The sequence below is a fragment of the Amphiprion ocellaris genome, chromosome 24, assembly GCF_022539595.1.
Source record: "Amphiprion ocellaris isolate individual 3 ecotype Okinawa chromosome 24, ASM2253959v1, whole genome shotgun sequence".
Lineage (NCBI taxonomy): Eukaryota > Metazoa > Chordata > Actinopteri > Pomacentridae > Amphiprion > Amphiprion ocellaris.
Window position 1 is genome coordinate 17,902,626 of NC_072789.1, and position 19,895 is coordinate 17,922,520.

At 41.2% G+C, this 19,895-nt stretch overlaps 1 protein-coding gene across 1 annotated transcript; it reads right to left on the minus strand.

The window, feature by feature from the left end:
• Positions 1 to 1,058: 1,058 nt before the first annotated feature.
• LOC111566061 (T-box transcription factor TBX19-like) lies at positions 1,059 to 18,227 on the minus strand. Its single transcript, XM_035946511.2, has 9 exons — positions 17,680 to 18,227; positions 15,488 to 15,733; positions 10,340 to 10,616; positions 4,152 to 4,286; positions 3,975 to 4,036; positions 3,811 to 3,869; positions 2,972 to 3,130; positions 2,666 to 2,786; positions 1,059 to 2,585 (listed from the first exon to the last, which is right to left on the minus strand). Exons 2-9 carry the CDS (start codon positions 15,730 to 15,732, stop codon positions 2,420 to 2,422), a joined length of 1,224 nt encoding a protein of 407 aa, XP_035802404.1. The 5' UTR covers position 15,733; positions 17,680 to 18,227; the 3' UTR covers positions 1,059 to 2,419.
• Between the last annotated feature and the right edge of the window lie 1,668 nt (positions 18,228 to 19,895).

Genomic DNA, 19,895 nt, shown 5'->3' on the forward strand with positions numbered 1-19,895 from the left:
GGTTCATCTGGACAGGTAACAGTCTATCACAGGGCTACACAGAGACAAACATTCACACCTACGGACAATTGAGAATCACTGATTAACCTCAGCATGTTTCTGGACTGTGGGAGGAAGATGGAGAACCTGGAGAACCTGGAGAACCTGGAGAACCTTCTAGCTGTGAGGCATCAGTGCGAACCACTGGGCCACTCGGTTCTCTTAAATTAAATGAAACAATTAAATATTTTCTAACTGTACTCTAAATTCTAAAATTCTAAATCGTGTCATATCAATTATTGAAACCAGTATTAAATGTTCCTCTAGTATCAGACCTGGTTGATCAGACGCTGCTGATGGTTGAAAAGGTTTATTACCTGACAGGCAGAGGAAGAGATCACCTGTAGGAGCTCACCTGTAGGAGCTCACCTGTTAGAACTCACTTGTTAGCGCTCACCTGTAGGATCTCACCTGTTAGAGCTCACCTGTTAGAGCTCACCTGTAGGAGCTCACCTGTGTTGTAATGAGGCAGGGCTGTTATTGTATTTTGTTTCATTGTTTTTCACAGTAAAGATAATCAGAGTAGATGGTGTTCCATCTGCGCATTAACCTCCATGTGTTCTCTGTTCCACTGAGTACTTAGTGTACTTTGTGTACTTGGTGTACTGAGTACTTAGTGGACTTATTGTACTGAGTACTTGGTGTATTTGGTGTACTTGATGTACTTGATGTACTGAGTACTTAGTGTACTTAGTGTACTTGGTGTACTGAGTACTTTGCGTTCTTGGTGTACTGAGTACTTTGTGTACTTGGTGTATTTGGTGTACTTGGTGTACTTGGTGTACTGAGTACTTAGTGGACTTATTGTACTGAGTACTTGGTGTATTTGGTGTACTTGATGTACTTGATGTACTGAGTACTTAGTGTACTTAGTGTACTTGGTGTACTGAGTACTTTGCGTTCTTGGTGTACTGAGTACTTTGTGTACTTGGTGTATTTGGTGTACTTGGTGTACTTGGTGTATTTGGTGTATTTGGTGTACTAGCTTGGTGTTGAGAAATGACCAAATACTACAGTCAAACTGTTGGTAAATCTTTATTGACACGGAGCAGAGCGACAATTGGAACAACAAAGTCGTTTAATCGTTGGTTTCTGCTTCTCAGCAACAATCAGAGACAAAAACAACAAGCGTGGACGTAAATCAGACAGCAGGGGGCGCCACAACATCAGCACTGTGAGAGTCACAGGTAAATTTACCTGCAGGTACAGGTAGCCAGCAACACCAACCAGTAGCCACAACATCACCACAACATATTTACAGGTATTTACAGGTAGTACTGGTTTGGACCAATAACTACCATCAGGTACACAGAACCACAGGTAGTTAGTAATATTCACTGATAGTTACTAGTAGCCACAGGTAGTTAGTAGGAATCACAGGTAGTTACTAAGAGTCACAGGTAGTTACTAGTAGTCACTGGTAGTTACTAGTAGTCACTGATAGTTACTAGTAGTCACTGGTAGTTACTAGTAGTCACTGACAGTTACTAGTAGTCACTGGTAGTTACTAGCAGTCACTCACAGTTACTATTAGTCACTGGTAGTTACTAGCAGTTACTGACAGTTACTATTAGTCACTGGTAGTTACTAGTAGTCACTTACAGTTACTAGTAGTCACTGGTAGTTACTAGTAGTCACTTGTAATCACTAGTAGTCACTGACAGTTACTAGTAGTCACTGACAGTTACTAGTAGTCACTGGTAGTTACTAGTAGCCACCAATAGATATTAGTAGCCACTAGTAGATATTAGTAGCCACCAGTAGATACTAGCAGCCACCAGTAGATATTAGTAGCCACCAGTACATATTAGTAGCCACCAGTACATATTAGTAGCCACCAGTAGATATTAATGACCACCAGTAGATATTCGTAGCCACCAGTAGATATTAGCAGCCACCAGTAGATATTAGTAGCCACCAGTAGATACTAGCAGCCACCAGTAGATATTAGTAGCCACCAGTACATATTAGTAGCCACCAGTAGATGTTTGTAGCCACAAGTAGATGCTAGTAGCCACCAGTAGATATTAGTAGCCACTGATAGATACTAGTAGCCACCAGTATGTGTGGTTAAATACAAGTAGTCATGAGTTTGCAGTTTCTGTTTTTACAAATAGTCACAAATACTCACTATTAGCTGCCAGTATGTACAAATGCACATCAATAGCGGTTACCACTAGTTACCGCTGGTAACCAGTGGTTACTAGCGGTTACCACTGGTTACTAGCGGTTACCACTGGTTACCACTGGTTATCATTGGTTACCACTGGTTATTACTGGTTACCACTGGTTACCAGCAGTTACCAGCTGTGATCAGTGGTCACTTATAACCTCCTAGTGGGTAGTCAGTGTGATTCATCTCAGCCAATCACATCCCTCCTCAGAAAGAGTGGGTGGGACCAGGTGGCCACCCAGCTCCGCCTACTCGCCCGTGACTGGGAGGCTGCATGAGGTTCTCGCTGCTGATTGGTCCATGGAGAGCGCTGCATGGTGAGTGGGAGGGGCTTAGCTCACTGCAGCTGACCGTCCACAGACAGGGATACTGACTGGAAACACACAGAGTTAGTTCACCTGTACATCACCTGTATGGTTAATGGAACACCTGTGGCTGTGGGCGGAGCCTCACCTGGAGTTGTGGGGGGGAGGGGCCTGTGAGGAAGGAGCACCGCTGGTCAGGGGGAGGGAGGAGGAGGAGGAGGCAGGACGAGGAGAAGAACTGGTCCAACCATCTGATAGGACCTGGACACCTTCAGACATAAACACAGTCAGTACTGCATCAGATGTACTCTGAGTACTGCTTCAGTACTACAGGTACAGTCTGTACTGCATCAGTACTACAGGTACAAGCACATATCTGTATACTGAATATATAAACAGTTTATACATGCTGTATATAAATCAGATCTTTTGAAGTATTTCTACAATATTTTACCTGATGAGTGTGAGCGGTGCGGCAGGTAGGCAGTTGGGTAAGGTGTGTGTCTCCCGGGGTAACCATGGTGTTTGTAACCATGGTGATGATGTGATGTCAGTGGGAGGCTGCTGCTGTAAGGAAAAGCTCCGCCTCCTCCGGCCGAGCACAAAGACCAACCTGAAACAAACATCAAAGGATTCAACGTCACTGCTGACCACAACACTCAACAACCACAAAACAACAAACTGAACCAGCTCATCTTCATGGGCATGAAGGTCACCACCAGCAGATGGGTCGAGCCACCATCATCAAGACCTTCAGTGATCGTATACAGCAAGTAAAGCCAGAGAACTCTTGGGCCCAACTTTGTTTTCCATCTAAATAAATGATGTAACCAAAGCTATTGGTGCCTCCAGATACATCTCTATGCTGATGACACCATTATTTACTCCACTGGCCACTAGACTTCACATCATGGAAACTAAAAAAACCACCAGAAGAACTTTATCTGTTAATGTATAATACATGTTGTACTGCAGTAAATAGTAATAATACACATTATACTGCAGTAAATAGTAATAATACAGATAAATAATACATGTTATACTGCAGTATATAGTAATAATAGTGCTAAATAATACATATTATACTGCAGTAAATAGTAATAATACATGCTACACTGCAATATATAGTAATAATAGAGGTAAATAATACATGTTATACTGCAGTAAATAATAATAATACATGTTATACTGCAGTAAATAGTAATAATCGAGGTAAATAATACGTTATACTGCAGTAAATAGTAGGAATAGTGGTAAAAGTAAAAATGAAGATAAAACATGTTTTTAACTCACATGGTTGAATTCCAACTCGATTCTCTGACGAGTCTGGTAAGCCCCGCCCCCCTGGGTTCCTGAGGACCAATCAGACGCTGCCATCACACAGTGTTTGCAGTATATGTTGTGTATATTGTGTATGTAGTGTGTACTTTGTGTATATTGTATGTGTGTGTTGGTACCTCTCCTTGGCATCCAGGAAAGCTTTAGCAAATGGGTTGTATTTGATCTTCAGAGCTGTGATCTGCAGACAAGAAATCTGTGTAAGACTAGTTTAATCTGGTTTAATGTGAATTTAATCTAGTTTAATCTGGTTTAATGTGAGTTTAATCTGGTTGAATGAATCAGAGTATTGGTACCTCTTCATTCTGGTAGGCGGTGACGGCAATAAACTGAGTTTCTTTGAAGGAAATGTTGGAAACCAGACGGTGGCGAGAACCGACACAAACGATGTGGAGCTGAGGCTCGTATTTATGGAGAGAGTTCAACATAATCTGGAAGAAACAAGGAGAAGAGACAGTTTATACCTGTTGATAGATGTTTACACCTGGTCACACCTGGTTATACCTGGTCACACCTGGTTATACCTGGTTATACCTGGTCACACCTGGTTATACCTGGTCATACCTGGTCACACCTGGTTATACCTGGTTATATCTGGTTATACCTGTTGATACTGCCAGTACCTGTTCATAGAAGCGACAATGAACTGCAGGAAGAGCACCTGAAACATCACATCGTCTCACATTCTTCTCTGTGTTCTTCAGCTGCTCTTTGCTGGAGGGGTTCTGTTGTTCTACCTTTCTCTGGAGAACACCTCAAAGGTTCTGCTGGCTTGAGGACTCACACTGTACAAGTTCTGATTCCACTTGGTTCTAGTGGAGAAACCCACCTCTGTGCTTCACCATCAGGACTATGCATCCACTGTGGTAGTCCTGGTCAGGTTCTCACCAAACATCTGGACTCCATCTGAGCCCAACTCATTTGTCTTCATCTGACCAAAGAATGCTCTCCAGCATCCATCATGCTTCTTCTCATGTTCTTCAGCAAACTTTCATCTGGAAGTTCTGATTAATGGTACTATGACTCCTTCTAGACTTCCTGATTAATGGTACTATGACTTCTTCTCAGAGGTGGGTAGTAACGAGTTACATTTACTTCGTTACATTTATTTGAGTAACTTTTCGAAAAAAATGTGCTTCTGAGAGTAGTTTTACTCTGCCATACTTTTTACTTTTACTTGAGTAGATTTGTGAAGCAAAAATGCTGCTCTTACTCTGTTACACTGAGCTACACTCGACTCATTACTTTATTTACCACATTAGATCTGCTTTATTTATCAGAGAGAACCCAGTGGAACTACCACATGACTGTGTTTCACCAATCAGATGAAGCAACAATCATCACGTGACTCCGTTTCACCAGACGTCACCCTGCAGTCACAAATTGTGGCGGCATAGCGGCAAAAACTCTTCACACGTAGCAGACAAGGAATGAAAAAAGGGTCGTTTTCGAGATGTTTGATCTTGCTTCGGAGTCTGACAACATTAGCATAGCATTAGCATGGATATCTCTGTCTTCGGCTCTTGTTTTCTGCTTACTAACATGGGCGAAGTGAAGCGTGACATCATGCTTGGTAACCCCGCGTGATACAGCCGGATGGCGGATCAGACGACCGAATATTGGGATATTCGGGTCCAGCCCGAGTTGTAATGTTATTTTCTATCTACTGAGCCTGTGCCATTTTTTTTGGGAAGTTAAATACAGCATGCAGTACATGTTGTCACTGGAAGTAGTTTGCACTGTTCAAACATAAAACGTTACCTTACTACAGGTATTTGTTTCCGACACTTTATGTTGTGAAAAACTGACATTTGGAAATTTGTGTTTCTTGTGCCTTATCTTGTCATTTTGAAATGATGTTCTTTATTTTTGCTATTTTTTTCTTTTATTATTTGGAAATACCAGAATTTTCACATTATTTGACATTTTTGTGTGTCTGATCAAATCATTTCTAAAAAATAGATCGGACGTTACAATCAAATGGTTACTCAGTACTTGAGTAGTCTTTTCAGCAAATACTTTTTTACTCTTACTTGAGTAATTTTTTGGATGACTACTTTTTACTTCTACTTGAGTGATATTATTTTGAAGTAACGTTACTCTTACTTGAGTACAATTTTTGGATCCTCTGCCCACCTCTGCTCCTTCTAGACCTCCTGATTAGTGGTTCTATGACTCCTTGTAGACCTCCTGATTAGTGGTTCTATGACTCCTTCTAGATCTCCTGATTAGTGGTACTATGACTCCTTGTAGACCTCCTGATTAGTGGTTCTATGACTCCTTCTAGATCTCCTGATTAGTGGTACTATGACTCCTTGTAGACCTCCTGATTAGTGGTACTATGACTCCTTCTAGATCTCCTGATTAGTGGTACTATGACTCCTTCTAGACCTCTTGATTAGTGGTACTATGACTCCTCCTAGACCTCCTGATTACTGCTGACTCTGTGCTTCACTGGTTTTTAGTGTCTCACTGATCTTCCTGGATCTTTTTCCATCTTTGTCGAGTCTCTCAGTCAGATGTTTCTCTTCCTCTGTTCAGTTCTTTTCCATGTGGAGCCATGATGCAGACATAGATAGACACAGTCCATAGGTCCAGGACTGAGAACGTTCCGCTGTTCTCAGCTCATTTTAGAACCATGTTCATCAGTTAGACTGACTGGAATCACAGTTTGGTTCTTTGAAGTTTTTTTTCTTTCTTTCTTCTTCGTTTCCTTCTCCTCGTCTTCTCTTTTTCTTCTTCTCCTCTTCTCCTCGTCTTCTCCTCTTCTCATCTTCTCCTCTTCTTCTCCTCATCTTCTCTTTTTCTTCTTCTCCTCTTTTTCTCATCTTCTCATTGTCTTCTCTTTTTCTTCTTCTCCTCTTCTCCTCGTCTTCTCCTCTTCTCCTCATCTTCTCCTCTTCTTCTCCTCGTCTTCTCTTTTTTTCTTCTCCTCTTTTCCTCGTCTTCTCTTTTTCTTCTTCTCTTCTTCATGTCTTCTCGTCTTCTCTTTTTCTTCTTCTCCTCTTCTCTTCATCTTCTCCTCTTCCTCTCTTTGTCTTTTCTTTTTCTTCTTCTCCTCTTTTCCTGGTCTTCTCCTGGTCTTCTCCTCGTCTTCTCTTCTTCACGTCTTCTCCTCGTCTTGTCCACTTCTTCTCCTCCACTTGTCCTCGTCTCCTCCTGTCCATTATCGTCCTCTCCATGATGAGAGTCTCTCTGTGTTGTCTTTTAGTGGGCGAGAGACTACAGCCTCTAATTAACCACTTCAGTCCCTCTCCTCGCTCACTTCACCTGCTCGCCCCCTCGTAACCACGGGAACGGGATAAACAGCTCTTAATTGGCCGGCGGCAGTTTAATGCACTTCCTGTCGAGAGCTGTTCACCACACACACACACACACACACACACACACACACACACACACACACACACACACACACACACACACACACACACACACACACACACACACACACACACACACACACTGAACTGGCAGTGCCGTTGTTTGTGTTTACCCATTATCCGTGTCCAAACATGACACGCACAGGCCGCCGTAATGCGAGCTGGAACACAGAGGCTCGCTGTAATGAAATAATTGCTCAGCTTATTTGTACATTATGGTAATTATGTTTTTTACCGGGAAATTAATTTGGCCATCATGCTTGAGATGCTGGAGGCAGAGCGAGGTAAACTATATTCACAGCGAGCCCACACACACTCCAGCTAATGTGCTCCGCCAGCCGGGTCACATCTGAAGCCAGCCTCTCAATCTCCATAGAAAACTGTTTGTTTTTGTCAGCCGCTCCGAGAGCTCCCATTGGTTAATTGGTCTCGTTAGTGAGGGGGGGCTTGATGGACGAGGGAGAAAAGACAGATGGATAAAAGAGTGTTTGGGCCAAAAGACAAAGATGGCTCCACTCCATAAACTCTCCTGACTGCCTGACTGACTGACTGACTGACGGTGGAACTACCTCTGATCCACAGATGATCGAAAAACTTTCACACTTTACTACAAGTACTGCAGTACTTAGTACCAGAATACTCTAAACCACCTCACAGTAATCTGATTACTGAAACAACAACAGGAGAACATTTACTCTGATCAACGATGAGAAGAAGTTAGACAGACGACGTTTAAGAGTCCAGCTGTGATTCCAGTCAGTCTAACTGATGAACATGGTTCTAAATGAGCTGAGAACAGCAGAACGTTCTCAGTCCTGGACCTATGGACTGTGTCTATCTATGTCTGCATCATGGCTTCACATGGAAAAGAACTGAACCGGGGAAGAGAAACATCTGACTGAGAGACTCGACAAAGACGGAAAAAGATCCAGGAAGATCAGTGAGCAACTAAAAACCAGTGAAGCACAGTCAGCAGGAATCAGGAGGTCTAGAAGGAGTCATAGCACCACTAATCAGGAGGTCTAGAAGGAGTCATAGTACCACTAATCAGGAGGTCTTGAAGGAGTCATAGCACCACTAATCAGGAGGTCTAGAAGGAGTCATAGCACCACTAATCAGGAGGTCTAGAAGGAGTCATAGTACCACTAATCAGGAGGTCTTGAAGGAGTCATAGCACCACTAATCAGGAGGTCTAGAAGGAGTCATAGCACCACTAATCAGGAGGTCTTGAAGGAGTCATAGCACCACGAATCAGGAGGTCTAGAAAGAGTCATAGTACCACTAATCAGGAGGTCTAGAAGGAGTCACAGTACCCCTAATCAGGAGATCTAGAAGGAGTCATAGTACCACTAATCAGGAGGTCTTGAAGGAGTCATAGCACCACTAATCAGGAGGTCTAGAAGGAGTCATAGCACCACTAATCAGGAGATCTAGAAGGAGTCACACTACCACTAATCTGGAGGTCTAGAAGGAGTCATAGCACCACTAATCAGGAGATCTAGAAGGAGTCACAGTACCACTAATCAGGAGGTCTAGGAGTCATAGCACCACTAATCAGGAGGTCTAGAAGGAGTCATAGTACCACTAATCAGGAGGTCTTGAAGGAGTCATAGCACCACTAATCAGGAGGTCTAGAAGGAGTCATAGCACCACTAATCAGGAGGTCTTGAAGGAGTCATAGCACCACGAATCAGGAGGTCTAGAAAGAGTCATAGTACCACTAATCAGGAGGTCTAGAAGGAGTCACAGTACCCCTAATCAGGAGGTCTTGAAGGAGTGAAAGCACCACTAATCAGGAGATCTAGAAGGAGTCACACTACCACTAATCTGGAGGTCTAGAAGGCGTCATAGCACCACTAATCAGGAGATCTAGAAGGAGTCATAGCACCACTAATCAGGAGATCTAGAAGGAGTCATAGCACCACTAATCAGGAGGTCTAGAAGGAGTCATAGTACCACTAATCAGGAGGTCTGGAAGGAGTCACAGTCCCACTAATCAGGAGGTCTGGAAGGAGTCACAGTACCACTAATCAGGAGGTCTAGAAGGAGTCATACCACCACTAATCAGGAGGTCTAGAAGGAGTCATAGCACCACTAATCAGGAGGTCTAGAAGGAGTCACAGTATCACTAATCAGGAGGTCTAGAAGGAGTCATAGCACCACTAATCAGAAGGTCTGGAAGGAGTCACAGTACCACTAATCAGGAGGTCTACAAGGAGTCATAGCACCACTAATCAGGAGGTCTAGAAGGAGTCACAGTATCACTAATCAAGAGGTCTGGAAGCAGTCACAGTACCACTAATCAGGAGGTCTGGAAGGAGTCACAGTCCCACTAATCAGGAGGTCTGGAAGGAGTCACAGTACCACTAATCAGGAGGTCTGGAAGGAGTCACAGTACCACTAATCAGGAGGTCTAGAAGGAGTCATAGCACCACTAATCAGGAGGTCTAGAAGGAGTCACAGTATCACTAATCAAGAGGTCTGGAAGCAGTCACAGTACCACTAATCAGGAGGTCTGGAAGGAGTCACAGTCCCACTAATCAGGAGGTCTGGAAGGAGTCACAGTACCACTAATCAGGAGGTCTGGAAGGAGTCACAGTACCACTAATCAGGAGGTCTAGAAGGAGTCATAGCACCACTAATCAGGAGGTCTGGAAGGAGTCACAGTACCACTAATCAAGAGGTCTGGAAGGAGTCACAGTACCACTAATCAGGAGGTCTGGAAGGAGTCATAGCACCACTAATCAGGATGTCTAGAAGGAGTCATAGTATCACTAATCAGGAGGTCTAGAAGGAGTCATAGTACCACTGATCACGAGGTAGGGTTAGAGTCCTGACAGTGGAGCACGGAGGTGGGTTTCTCCACTAGAACCAGGTGGAATCAGGACCTGGACAGTGTGAGTCCTGAAGCCAGCAGAACCTTTGAAGTGTTCTCCAGAGAAAGTTAGAACAACAGAACCCCTCCAGCAAAGAGCAGCTGAAGACAACAGAGAAGATGTGAGCAGAAGTGATTGGACTCTGGTTCCTCCATGAGGAGGACTGAAGGAGAACTTCTGAAGAACTGAGTGAAGAATGAACCAGTGGTTTAGTCTGAACCTCACCTGTCCTCCTCCGTTCACCTTGTTGGTCAGTTTGACCTTGTTGAAGGTCACGGCTGCCTTCATCCAATGGGCTCCAAAGTTGGGAGAGTCTGGGTGGATGTAGATGCCGCCGTGGCCCCGCCCCTCGCCCCGCCCCTCCGCCCGGCCGGCCGCCACCCACTCCCCATTCACGAACTTCCAGCGGCAGCTGTCGGCCGGAACGAAGTCCAGCAGGAAGGAGTACATGGAGCTGGGATCCAGACCGGAGACACTGACCTTCAGCACCGGGAACATCCTCCTGGAGGACACAGGAAGTCCATCAGTGAGGATGCTCGGGTGAGTCATAGGTAGAAATAAAATAAAATAAATAAATAAAATAAAATAAAAAAGTCTGGTTTACCAATAAAAACATCTGGTTCAGTCGAAAACATCTGGTTTACCAATAAAAACATCTGGTTTATCAATATAAACATCTAGTGGGTCAATACATAATTGAGGGACTGTCACTAAAATGTCAACTATGATACAAAAAGTCCCATAATTCTATACTGACCCGTCCAGAATGACTTGAAAATGATCCATAATTACAAAAAGTTAGTCCAGAATGACATGAACTTAAAATTATCCCAAAGACACAAAATGATCCAAAATGATGAGAAAAAAATCCAAGCTGACATAAAATTTGTTGAAAATGACCAGAAAATTGTCCAGAGCAGTCTATAACTGAGGGACTTCTGAAGTCCATGGGATATATCTGCATACATTTTTATTAAAAGTAATTTAAAAAACTAATGTTTTTATGTCCATTATGATCATGTCTTTACAAATTCCATCATTATTTATTATGGAAACAATCACTTATTAACAAAAATGACTGGATGTCACTAAACTATCAACTAAATAACCGTCTGAATTTAACACCAACCACCTTCTAATGAGCTAAACAATAATAAAATGAGCTGATTCAGAAATAGTTTTGATTGTGTTCTTTTTATTAAGTTGAGAGAATCATGACAGATATTTCTTTTTTGGCAATATATCACATTTTATATGGAAAATAGCAAATTAAATCCCTTTACACTAAGTTCCCTGTTACAAAACACCTCTCCAGGAAGTGTGTTAATTCCAGATCACATGACCTGCTCCACATGATGTCATTTCCTCCTGAAGAACAGACTGGCCAGACTCCAAGGCTTTCTGACTGATTTAATAGAAAGTATTCAACAGGTTTACTACAATATCTGTAGAAATCAGTTGTATCTATAATATTTAGAAGAATCTTTCTCTAAAATGCCATGTGCTGTTTGGTTATAGGCGGCCATGTTGGTTTTAGGCCTGAAAACAGCTAAAATGTCGACTATGATACAAAAAGTCCTGCAGTTATAAAATGACCCTGATTCAGTCACATTTATCAAGAAACCCATCTGATTTATGAATATAAACATCTGGTTTATCAATAAAAACATCTGGATTATTGATAGAAAAATCTGGTTTATCAATAGAAACGTCTGATTTGTCAATAAAAACATCAGATTTATTGATAGAAACATCTGGTTCATCGATGGAAACATCTGGTCAAGCTCTTGAAGAGAATCTGCCCGTTCAGCTGATAAATTCTAAACTTTGTTCATTGGTTTGTGTCTGACTGGAATAAACGGAGACTTTAATGAACACATTTTTATTTTCTTCCTCTGATTCTGTTTTCATTCTGATTTTGTTTCTGACTGAGGAACTGACATCCAGGAGACAAAGCGACGGAAATGTTTGATTTTATTCATCACAGAACCAGATGTGGTCTCTGACGGATGCAGATCTTCTCTGGATTAAATCTGTTGATGGAAACATTAAACTAACATTTATAGAACTTCAGTCCATCCGGCTGTACCTTTAACCCGTCTAAACATTCATTAGAACATTTCACTAGAGGTTTTTATCTGGTTCAGGTTAAAACTGCTGAGATTTTGAACGCATAAAATGAAGTTTTTGTACTATAATTTTGTAACTGAAATAAAACCATTCATTCATTCATTCATTTTAGATTCAGCTTCTTCAAGTTCAACTCCTGAATGTGTCTGATTATTATTATGATTATTATTATGGTTATTATTACTATCATTATTATTATCATTGTTATTACTATTGTTATTATGATTATTATTATTTTTGATGGTTATTATTATGCATCTGTTATCTCAGTTATCTCTTTGTTAAATTAAATTTAAAAATACATTTGGGGAAAAAAAGTCTGAAGACTAAAAATTAGTCTGAAACGCCTCATCATTTTCTCACTTCTGTCCGAGCAGCTCATTTGTTTAACAGTCGTTAATGGAGGTGCGTTTGTTTTAGGGTCATTACTGGAGGTGCGTTTGTTTTAGCGTCATTACTGGAGGTGTGTTTGTTTTAGGGTCGTTACTGGAAGTACGTTTGTTTTAGGGTCGTTACTGGAGGTGCGTTTGTTTTACGGTCGTTATGTAGGTGCATTTGTTTTAGGGTCTTTCCTGGAGGTGCGTTTGTTTTAGGGTTGTTACTGGAGGTGCGTTTGTTTTAGGGTCATTACTGGAGGTGCATTTGTTTTAGGGTCGTTACTGGAGGTGCTTTGTTTTACGGTCGTTATGGAGGTGCGTTTATTTTACGGTCGTTATGTAGGTGTTTATTTTGCAGTCGTTATGGAGGTGCATTTGTTTTAGGGTCGTTACTGGAGGTGCATTTGTTTTACAGTCGTTATGGAGGTGCATTTATTTTACGGTTGTTATGGAGGTGCACTTGTTTTATGGTCGTTATGGAGGTGTGTTTGTTTTAGGGGCATTACTGAATGTGCGTTTGTTTTAGGGTCGTTATGGAGGTGCGTTTGTTTTACGGTCGTTATGTAGGTGCATTTGTTTTACAGTCGTTATGGAGGTGAAATTGTTTTAGGGTCATTACTGAAGGTGTGTTTGTTTTACAGTCGTTATGGAGGTGCATTTGTTTTATGGTCATTACTGAAGGTGCAGTTGTTTTACAGTCGTTATGGAGGTGCGTTTGTTTTAGGGTCATTACTGTAGGTGCTTTTGTTTTAGGGTCACTACTGAAGGTGCGTTTCATTTAGAGTCGTTATGGAGGTGCGTTTGTTTTAGGGTCATTACTGAAGGTGCATTTGTTTTACAGTCGTTATGGAGGTGCGTTTGTTTTAGGATTATTACAGAAGGTGCGTATGTTTTATGGTCGTTATGGAGGTGCGTTTGTTTTAGGGTCATTACTGTAGGTGCTTTTGTTTTAGGGTCACTACTGAAAGTGCGTTTCATTTAGAGTCGCTATGGAGGTGCGTTTGTTTTAGGGTTATTACTGAAGGCGCGTTTGTTTTACAGTCGTTATGGAGGTGCACTTGTTTAATGGTCATTAATGTAGATGCGTTTGTTTTAAGGTCGTTATGAAGGTGTGTTTGTTTTAGGGTCATTACTGAAGGTGCGTTTGCTTTAGTGTCGTTACTGGAGGTGCGTTTGTTTTAGGGTCGTCATGGAGGTGCGTTTGTTTTATGGTCGTTATGGAGGTGCGCTTGTTTCAGGGTCGTTACTGGAGGTGCGTTTGTTTTAGGGTCATTACTGAAGGTGCGTTTGTTTTATGGTCATTATGGAGGTGCGTTTGTTTTAGGATCATTACTGGAGGTGCGTTTCTTTTACGGTCATTATGGAGGTGCGTCTGTTTTATGGTCGTTATGGAGGTGCGTTTGTTTTATGGTCGATATGGAGGTGTGTTTGTTTCAGGGTTGTTACTGGAGGTGCATTTGTTTCAGGGTCATTACTGCAGGTGCGTTTGTTTTATGGTCGTTATGGAGGTGCGTTTGTTTCAGGGTCGTTACTGGAGGTGTGTTTGTTTTACGGTGTAAAACAAGCTGTGTTTATGTAAACCTCTCTCCTAAAGATTTCCACTGACAGCAGCTGAAATGTTCCCTGCAGGTGTAAATGGAGAGTTTCTCGACAGATCAACACACCTCAGCTAGAACACCCAGAGAACACCCAAAGAACATCCAGAGCACAACCAGAGAACAACCAGAGAACCCCACGCTGAACTGCTAACGAGGCTAATAAAGAACCTCAATTAGCAGCAGAATGATCCACCAAATATTCCTTCAGTATTCACTGAACTCTGCAAAACACCGGGTTGTAGAAAACAGAACAGCACATCTGGACTGAGCAGAACCAATACAACCAGGAGAACCAGCAGAACCAGGATTTCTTTGCTTTTCCTTTCAAACCACCCCTCCAGTTCCAGTCAGGGTTCCTTCATCCCAGACAACATCTGGTCAGAACATTTTCTTCTTATTTCCTGTTTCCACTGATTCAATCTGATGAATTTAAAGAACATCTGTTTTTCCAAACCTGCTGATAAAATCAGGACTTCATGATCAGAGAAACGTCTTTGTGACTTCACTGGAACCCTGAGCTGCTTCATTCAGCCTCTAGAACCTCCTCAAAGAATGAGAACCTCCTGAAGAACCCCAAGAAACACAAATAAAACCTCCTTAAAGAATCAGAATCTCCTTAAGAAGTCCAACAAACAGCAAATAAACCTTCTTAAAACCTACAGAACCTCAACAAACACACATAAAACCTCCTGAAAGAATCTGAACCTCATTAAGACCTGCAGAACCTCTAGAAATAAATGTAAAACCTCCTCTATTATCTCTGGAACCACTAAAAAGTATCCCTCACCTCAACAAGGACCATGAAAAATTTTTAAAGAACCCAGGACCTCCTCAAGAACTTCAACAAACACCTCTAAAACCTCCTAAACCTCCTTAAAGAACCCAGAACCTCTTCAACAAACACCTCTAGAACCTCCTTCATTACCTCTCGGTGACCAACCTCCTTGGTTCCAGAGGTAAGGATGGAGGTTCTTTAGATGTCCGTTGATGTGTTTGCTGAGTTTCTGAAGGTCTTGGAGACTTTGGGTTCTTTCAGTGAGGTTCTTGTTGAGGCTGTGGAGGTTTTAGAGGTGTTCAGAAGAAATGAAGGAGGATCTAGACATGTTTGTTAAGGTTCTTGAAGAGTTTCAGGGGACTTGTTGAGTGGAAACCAATGAAGCCAAAGTGAGGTTCTGATCGCAGGAGGTTCTAGACCAGATGTTCTCCAACACTTTAGGAGGTTAACTGAAGCTCTTCCTGCTCTTTAAGGTTGGAGGTTCTGCTCTCACCTTCCGTTCTTGGTGACGATCATCTCATTGGTGATCTGCTGGAACTTTCTCCAGAGCTCGGCGTCCTCCAGAACCACCCTGAGCTCCCTCTCCGTCGGGTCTCCTTTCTCCCGGCCGGCCTGCAGCTCGTTCTCCACGGCGCTCAGCAGCCGAGACATGCAGCGTTCCGCCGAGCCGGGGCTGCTCCGGTCCGGTCCGGAACCCGAGGAGGAGTCCCCGTCCTCCTGCAGACCCTCCACCTTCATCCTGGACCACACACACTGAGAACACTCAGAAAACACTCAGAGAACACTCCGAGAGCACACGGAGAACACTCAGAGAACACATGGAGAACACTCAGAGAACACACAGAGAACACTCAGAGAACACACGGAGAACACTCAGAACATAGAGAACTTTATTATTATTAATAATAATAATAATAATAATAATAATAATAATAATAATAATAATAATAATAATAATAATAATAATAATAATAATAATAACTTTATTAAATGAGTGGATAAAATGCTGCAGCTTTAAATGAACCAAACTAATGAAAGGATTCATTCATTTACTGATGTCTGAAGATAAAAACCTGAATTCATTCCATAAATAAACCTGAATAAATCTAGTAATAAAACCCGAATTTATTCCAATAATTACATCTGAATTTATTTTAATAATTAAATCTGAATTTATTCTAATAATAAAACCTGAATTTATTCTAAGAATAAAACTTGTATTAGTTCTAATAATAAACCTATTTCAGGACGTATCGGAGGCCGTTTTAAAATGATTCTCTGGAGGATTTAAAGCTTCAAACGGATCCGTTCTCTAAATGAATCCATCAATTATTTAAATCCAACAAGTTTCTTCAATTTATCTTCAAATTAATCCATTTATTGGATTAAAATCAGCCTGAAATGAGTTGAATATGGACGTGAAATTATTCCTGATAATAAAAAGTAAACCTGAATCTGTGAATTTTCTATTTAATTTATTTAATTTTAGTCTTTAATTCTCAACAATTGAGGCATCAGACAGGATATTTTGTGTTCGTTTCATCACTAAACTGGATTAAAAACCTGATTTCTGATCATTTAAAGCTGAATCCAGTTTAATATGAATCCATAGAAATCATAAAACTGATTTCCTGACGTCGTTTCAGTCTGTCTGCTTTGATTTTCTTTGTCCGGTCGAACAGAAACTCGACAGTAAATACAGGAATAATTATTATTATTTAATTAACATGCTGCCGTAATTAGAATTATTATTTTATTAATAATCATTATTCTATTAACACGCTGCTGTAATTAATTATTTTCCCATTTAAGGCATTTTCATTCCACAGAATTTATTTTAAAGACCAAAAGATATTTATGAAAATCATGAATTTATCTTCAGATAAATAATAATCAGTTAAAATAATCAGTTATAGGAAATATTTCTTATTAATGCAGCCGTCTGAAGCTTTTTCTTTGAGACTTTTCAGCCTCACAGACGTCATTCAGACGATTTATTTATTTTATGCTGTTTATTCTGCAGGAAATCTTTTGTTTATGATGACGGTTTGGGTTAAAATGTCAAATTAAATGTGATAATTACACTTTTATTGTGAAAATGACAACTAAACTGATTTATTTTACCCTGTGGATTAATTTTCTGGGTTTTTGTTTAATCTGAATTCATATTAGTTAGAAAAGTAACAGAAATGATTATTAAGTTCATGAGTTTATTCAGGTTTCACTGCAGGTTTATGAGTTTATTCAGGAATAATTAAGATGGAAAATTAACTGTCAGAAATTAAAATCAGTGGTTGATGAAATATTTCAGATTTAATCTTTAAAGAAATCAAATCTCCAGAAAACTATTTCATATTTAAAATGTTGTGGTTGAACATTTCTGTAAAATGCATTTCATTAGTATATTATTATATTTATCTGTTTTTATAAAAGGCTACTTTTGTTCTAATTAAATCATCATTAAATCTCCTCCTAGAATGAAATAATTCACTAGAATCTTCATTAATGAAATAAAATAAACATCAAACACATTTTAACCGGCTGCTGATTAACAAACATAAAATTAAAACCTGGTTTAAGATGCGTTAATTTAATAAACTTGAATTCTGTCGGCTAAAGTTTTTCTGGACAGTTTTCTGTGTCCTGAGGAGAAACTAAAGTGGCTCCAGGTGAAGCTGGTCTTACCTGAGTCCAGGTAAAATAATCCAAACGCTGAAGGAAGCAGCAGCTCAGCCTCAACGATCAACTGAACACAAAACCAACAATCAGTGTGTCTGAGCTCCTCGTTCTCCCGTCACACAGTTCCTCCTGCCTCTCCCTGCACTGGCTGGATGAAGCCTCAGCGGCCGGAGGACGCACACAGACACACACAGACACACAAAGACACACACAGACACACACAATAACACACAAAGACTCACACAGACACACACAATAACACAATAACATACATAGACTCACAATAACGCAAACAGACACACACAATAACACACAAGACCAACAGACACACAATAACACAATAACGCACACAGACACACAGACACACACAGACACACAAAGGCACACAATAAGACGCACAGACACACAATAACACACAATAACACACACAGACACAGACACAAAATATAACACACACAGACTCACAATAACGCACACAGACACACACAATAACACACAAGACCCACAGACACACAATAACACACAATAACGCACACAGAAACACACAGACACACAGAGACACACAAAGACACACAATAAGACACCCAGACACACAATAAAACACACAGACACACACAGACACACAAAGACACACAATAAGACACACAGACACATAAAGACACACATAGACAAACAGAGACACACAATAACACACATAGACACACACAGACACACACAGACACACATAGACACACACAGACACACAATAACACACACAGACACACATAGACACACAATAACACACACAGACACACAATAACACACACAGACAAAGATAGACACACAATAACACACATAGACACACACAGACACACAATAACGCACACGGACACACACAGACTCACAAAAACACACACAGACACACAATATCACAGACACACAATAACACCCACAGACACACAGAGACGCACACAGACACTCACAATAACACACACAGACACGCAATAACACACACAAACACACACAGACACACAATAACACACATAGACGCGCACAGACACACACAGACGCACAAAGATACACAGAGACACACAATAACACACAATAACACACACAGACACACACAGACACACAAAGACACACAGACACACAAAGACACACAATAACGTACAGACACACAAAGACACACATAGACACACAGAGACACACAATAACACACATAGACACAAACAGACACACAGACACACACAGACACATAATAACACACACAGACACACATAGACTCACACAGACACACACAGACGTACAAAGACACACAGAGACACACAATAACACACACAGACACACATAGACACACAATAACACACAAAGACACACATAGACACACACAGACACACAATAACACAAGGACACACACAGACACACACACAATAACGTACACAGACACACAGACATACACTGACACACAATAACGCACACAGACACAGACAGACTCACAATAACACACACAGACACACACAGACACACAATAACGCACAGACACACACAGACACACACAGTAACGCACACAGACACACACAATAACACACAGACACACAATAACGCACACAGACACACAAAGACACACATTGACACACACGGACACACAATAACACACACAGACACAAACACACACACACACGCACAATAACGCACACAGACACACAGAGACACACACAGAAACACAATAACGCACACAGACACACACAGACTCACAATAGCACACAAAGACACACAGTAAGACACACAGACACACAAAGACACAATAACACACATAGACACACACAGACACAATAACACACAGAGACACACAATAACACAGACAGACGCACACAGACACAATAACACACATAGACGCACACAGACAGAAGAGACTCACACAGACACACACAGACGCACACAGACACTCACAATAACACACACAGACACACAATAACACACAGACGCACACAGACACACAATAACACACATAGACACGCACAGACACACACAGACTCACACAGACACACACAGACGCACAAAGACACACAGAGACACACAATAACACACAAAGACACACATAGACACACAATAACACACAAAGACACACGTAGACACACACAGTCACACAATAACACACAGACACACACAATAACGTACACAGACACACAGACATACACAGACACACAATAACGCACACAGACACACACAGACTCACAAAAACA

Bases quoted from the DNA above. Each gene is read 5' to 3' on its own strand.
- LOC111566061 (XM_035946511.2), bottom strand. From the start codon at position 15,732: ATGAAGGTGGAGGGTCTGCAGGAGGACGGGGACTCCTCCTCGGGTTCC. The intron at 4,037-4,151 runs GTACCAATACTC...TCTTGTCTGCAG, and splicing joins CCGCCTACCAGAATGAAGAG to ATCACAGCTCTGAAGATCAA. The intron at 3,131-3,810 runs GTGAGTTAAAAA...TGTTTGTTTCAG, and splicing joins TCGAGTTGGAATTCAACCAT to GTTGGTCTTTGTGCTCGGCC.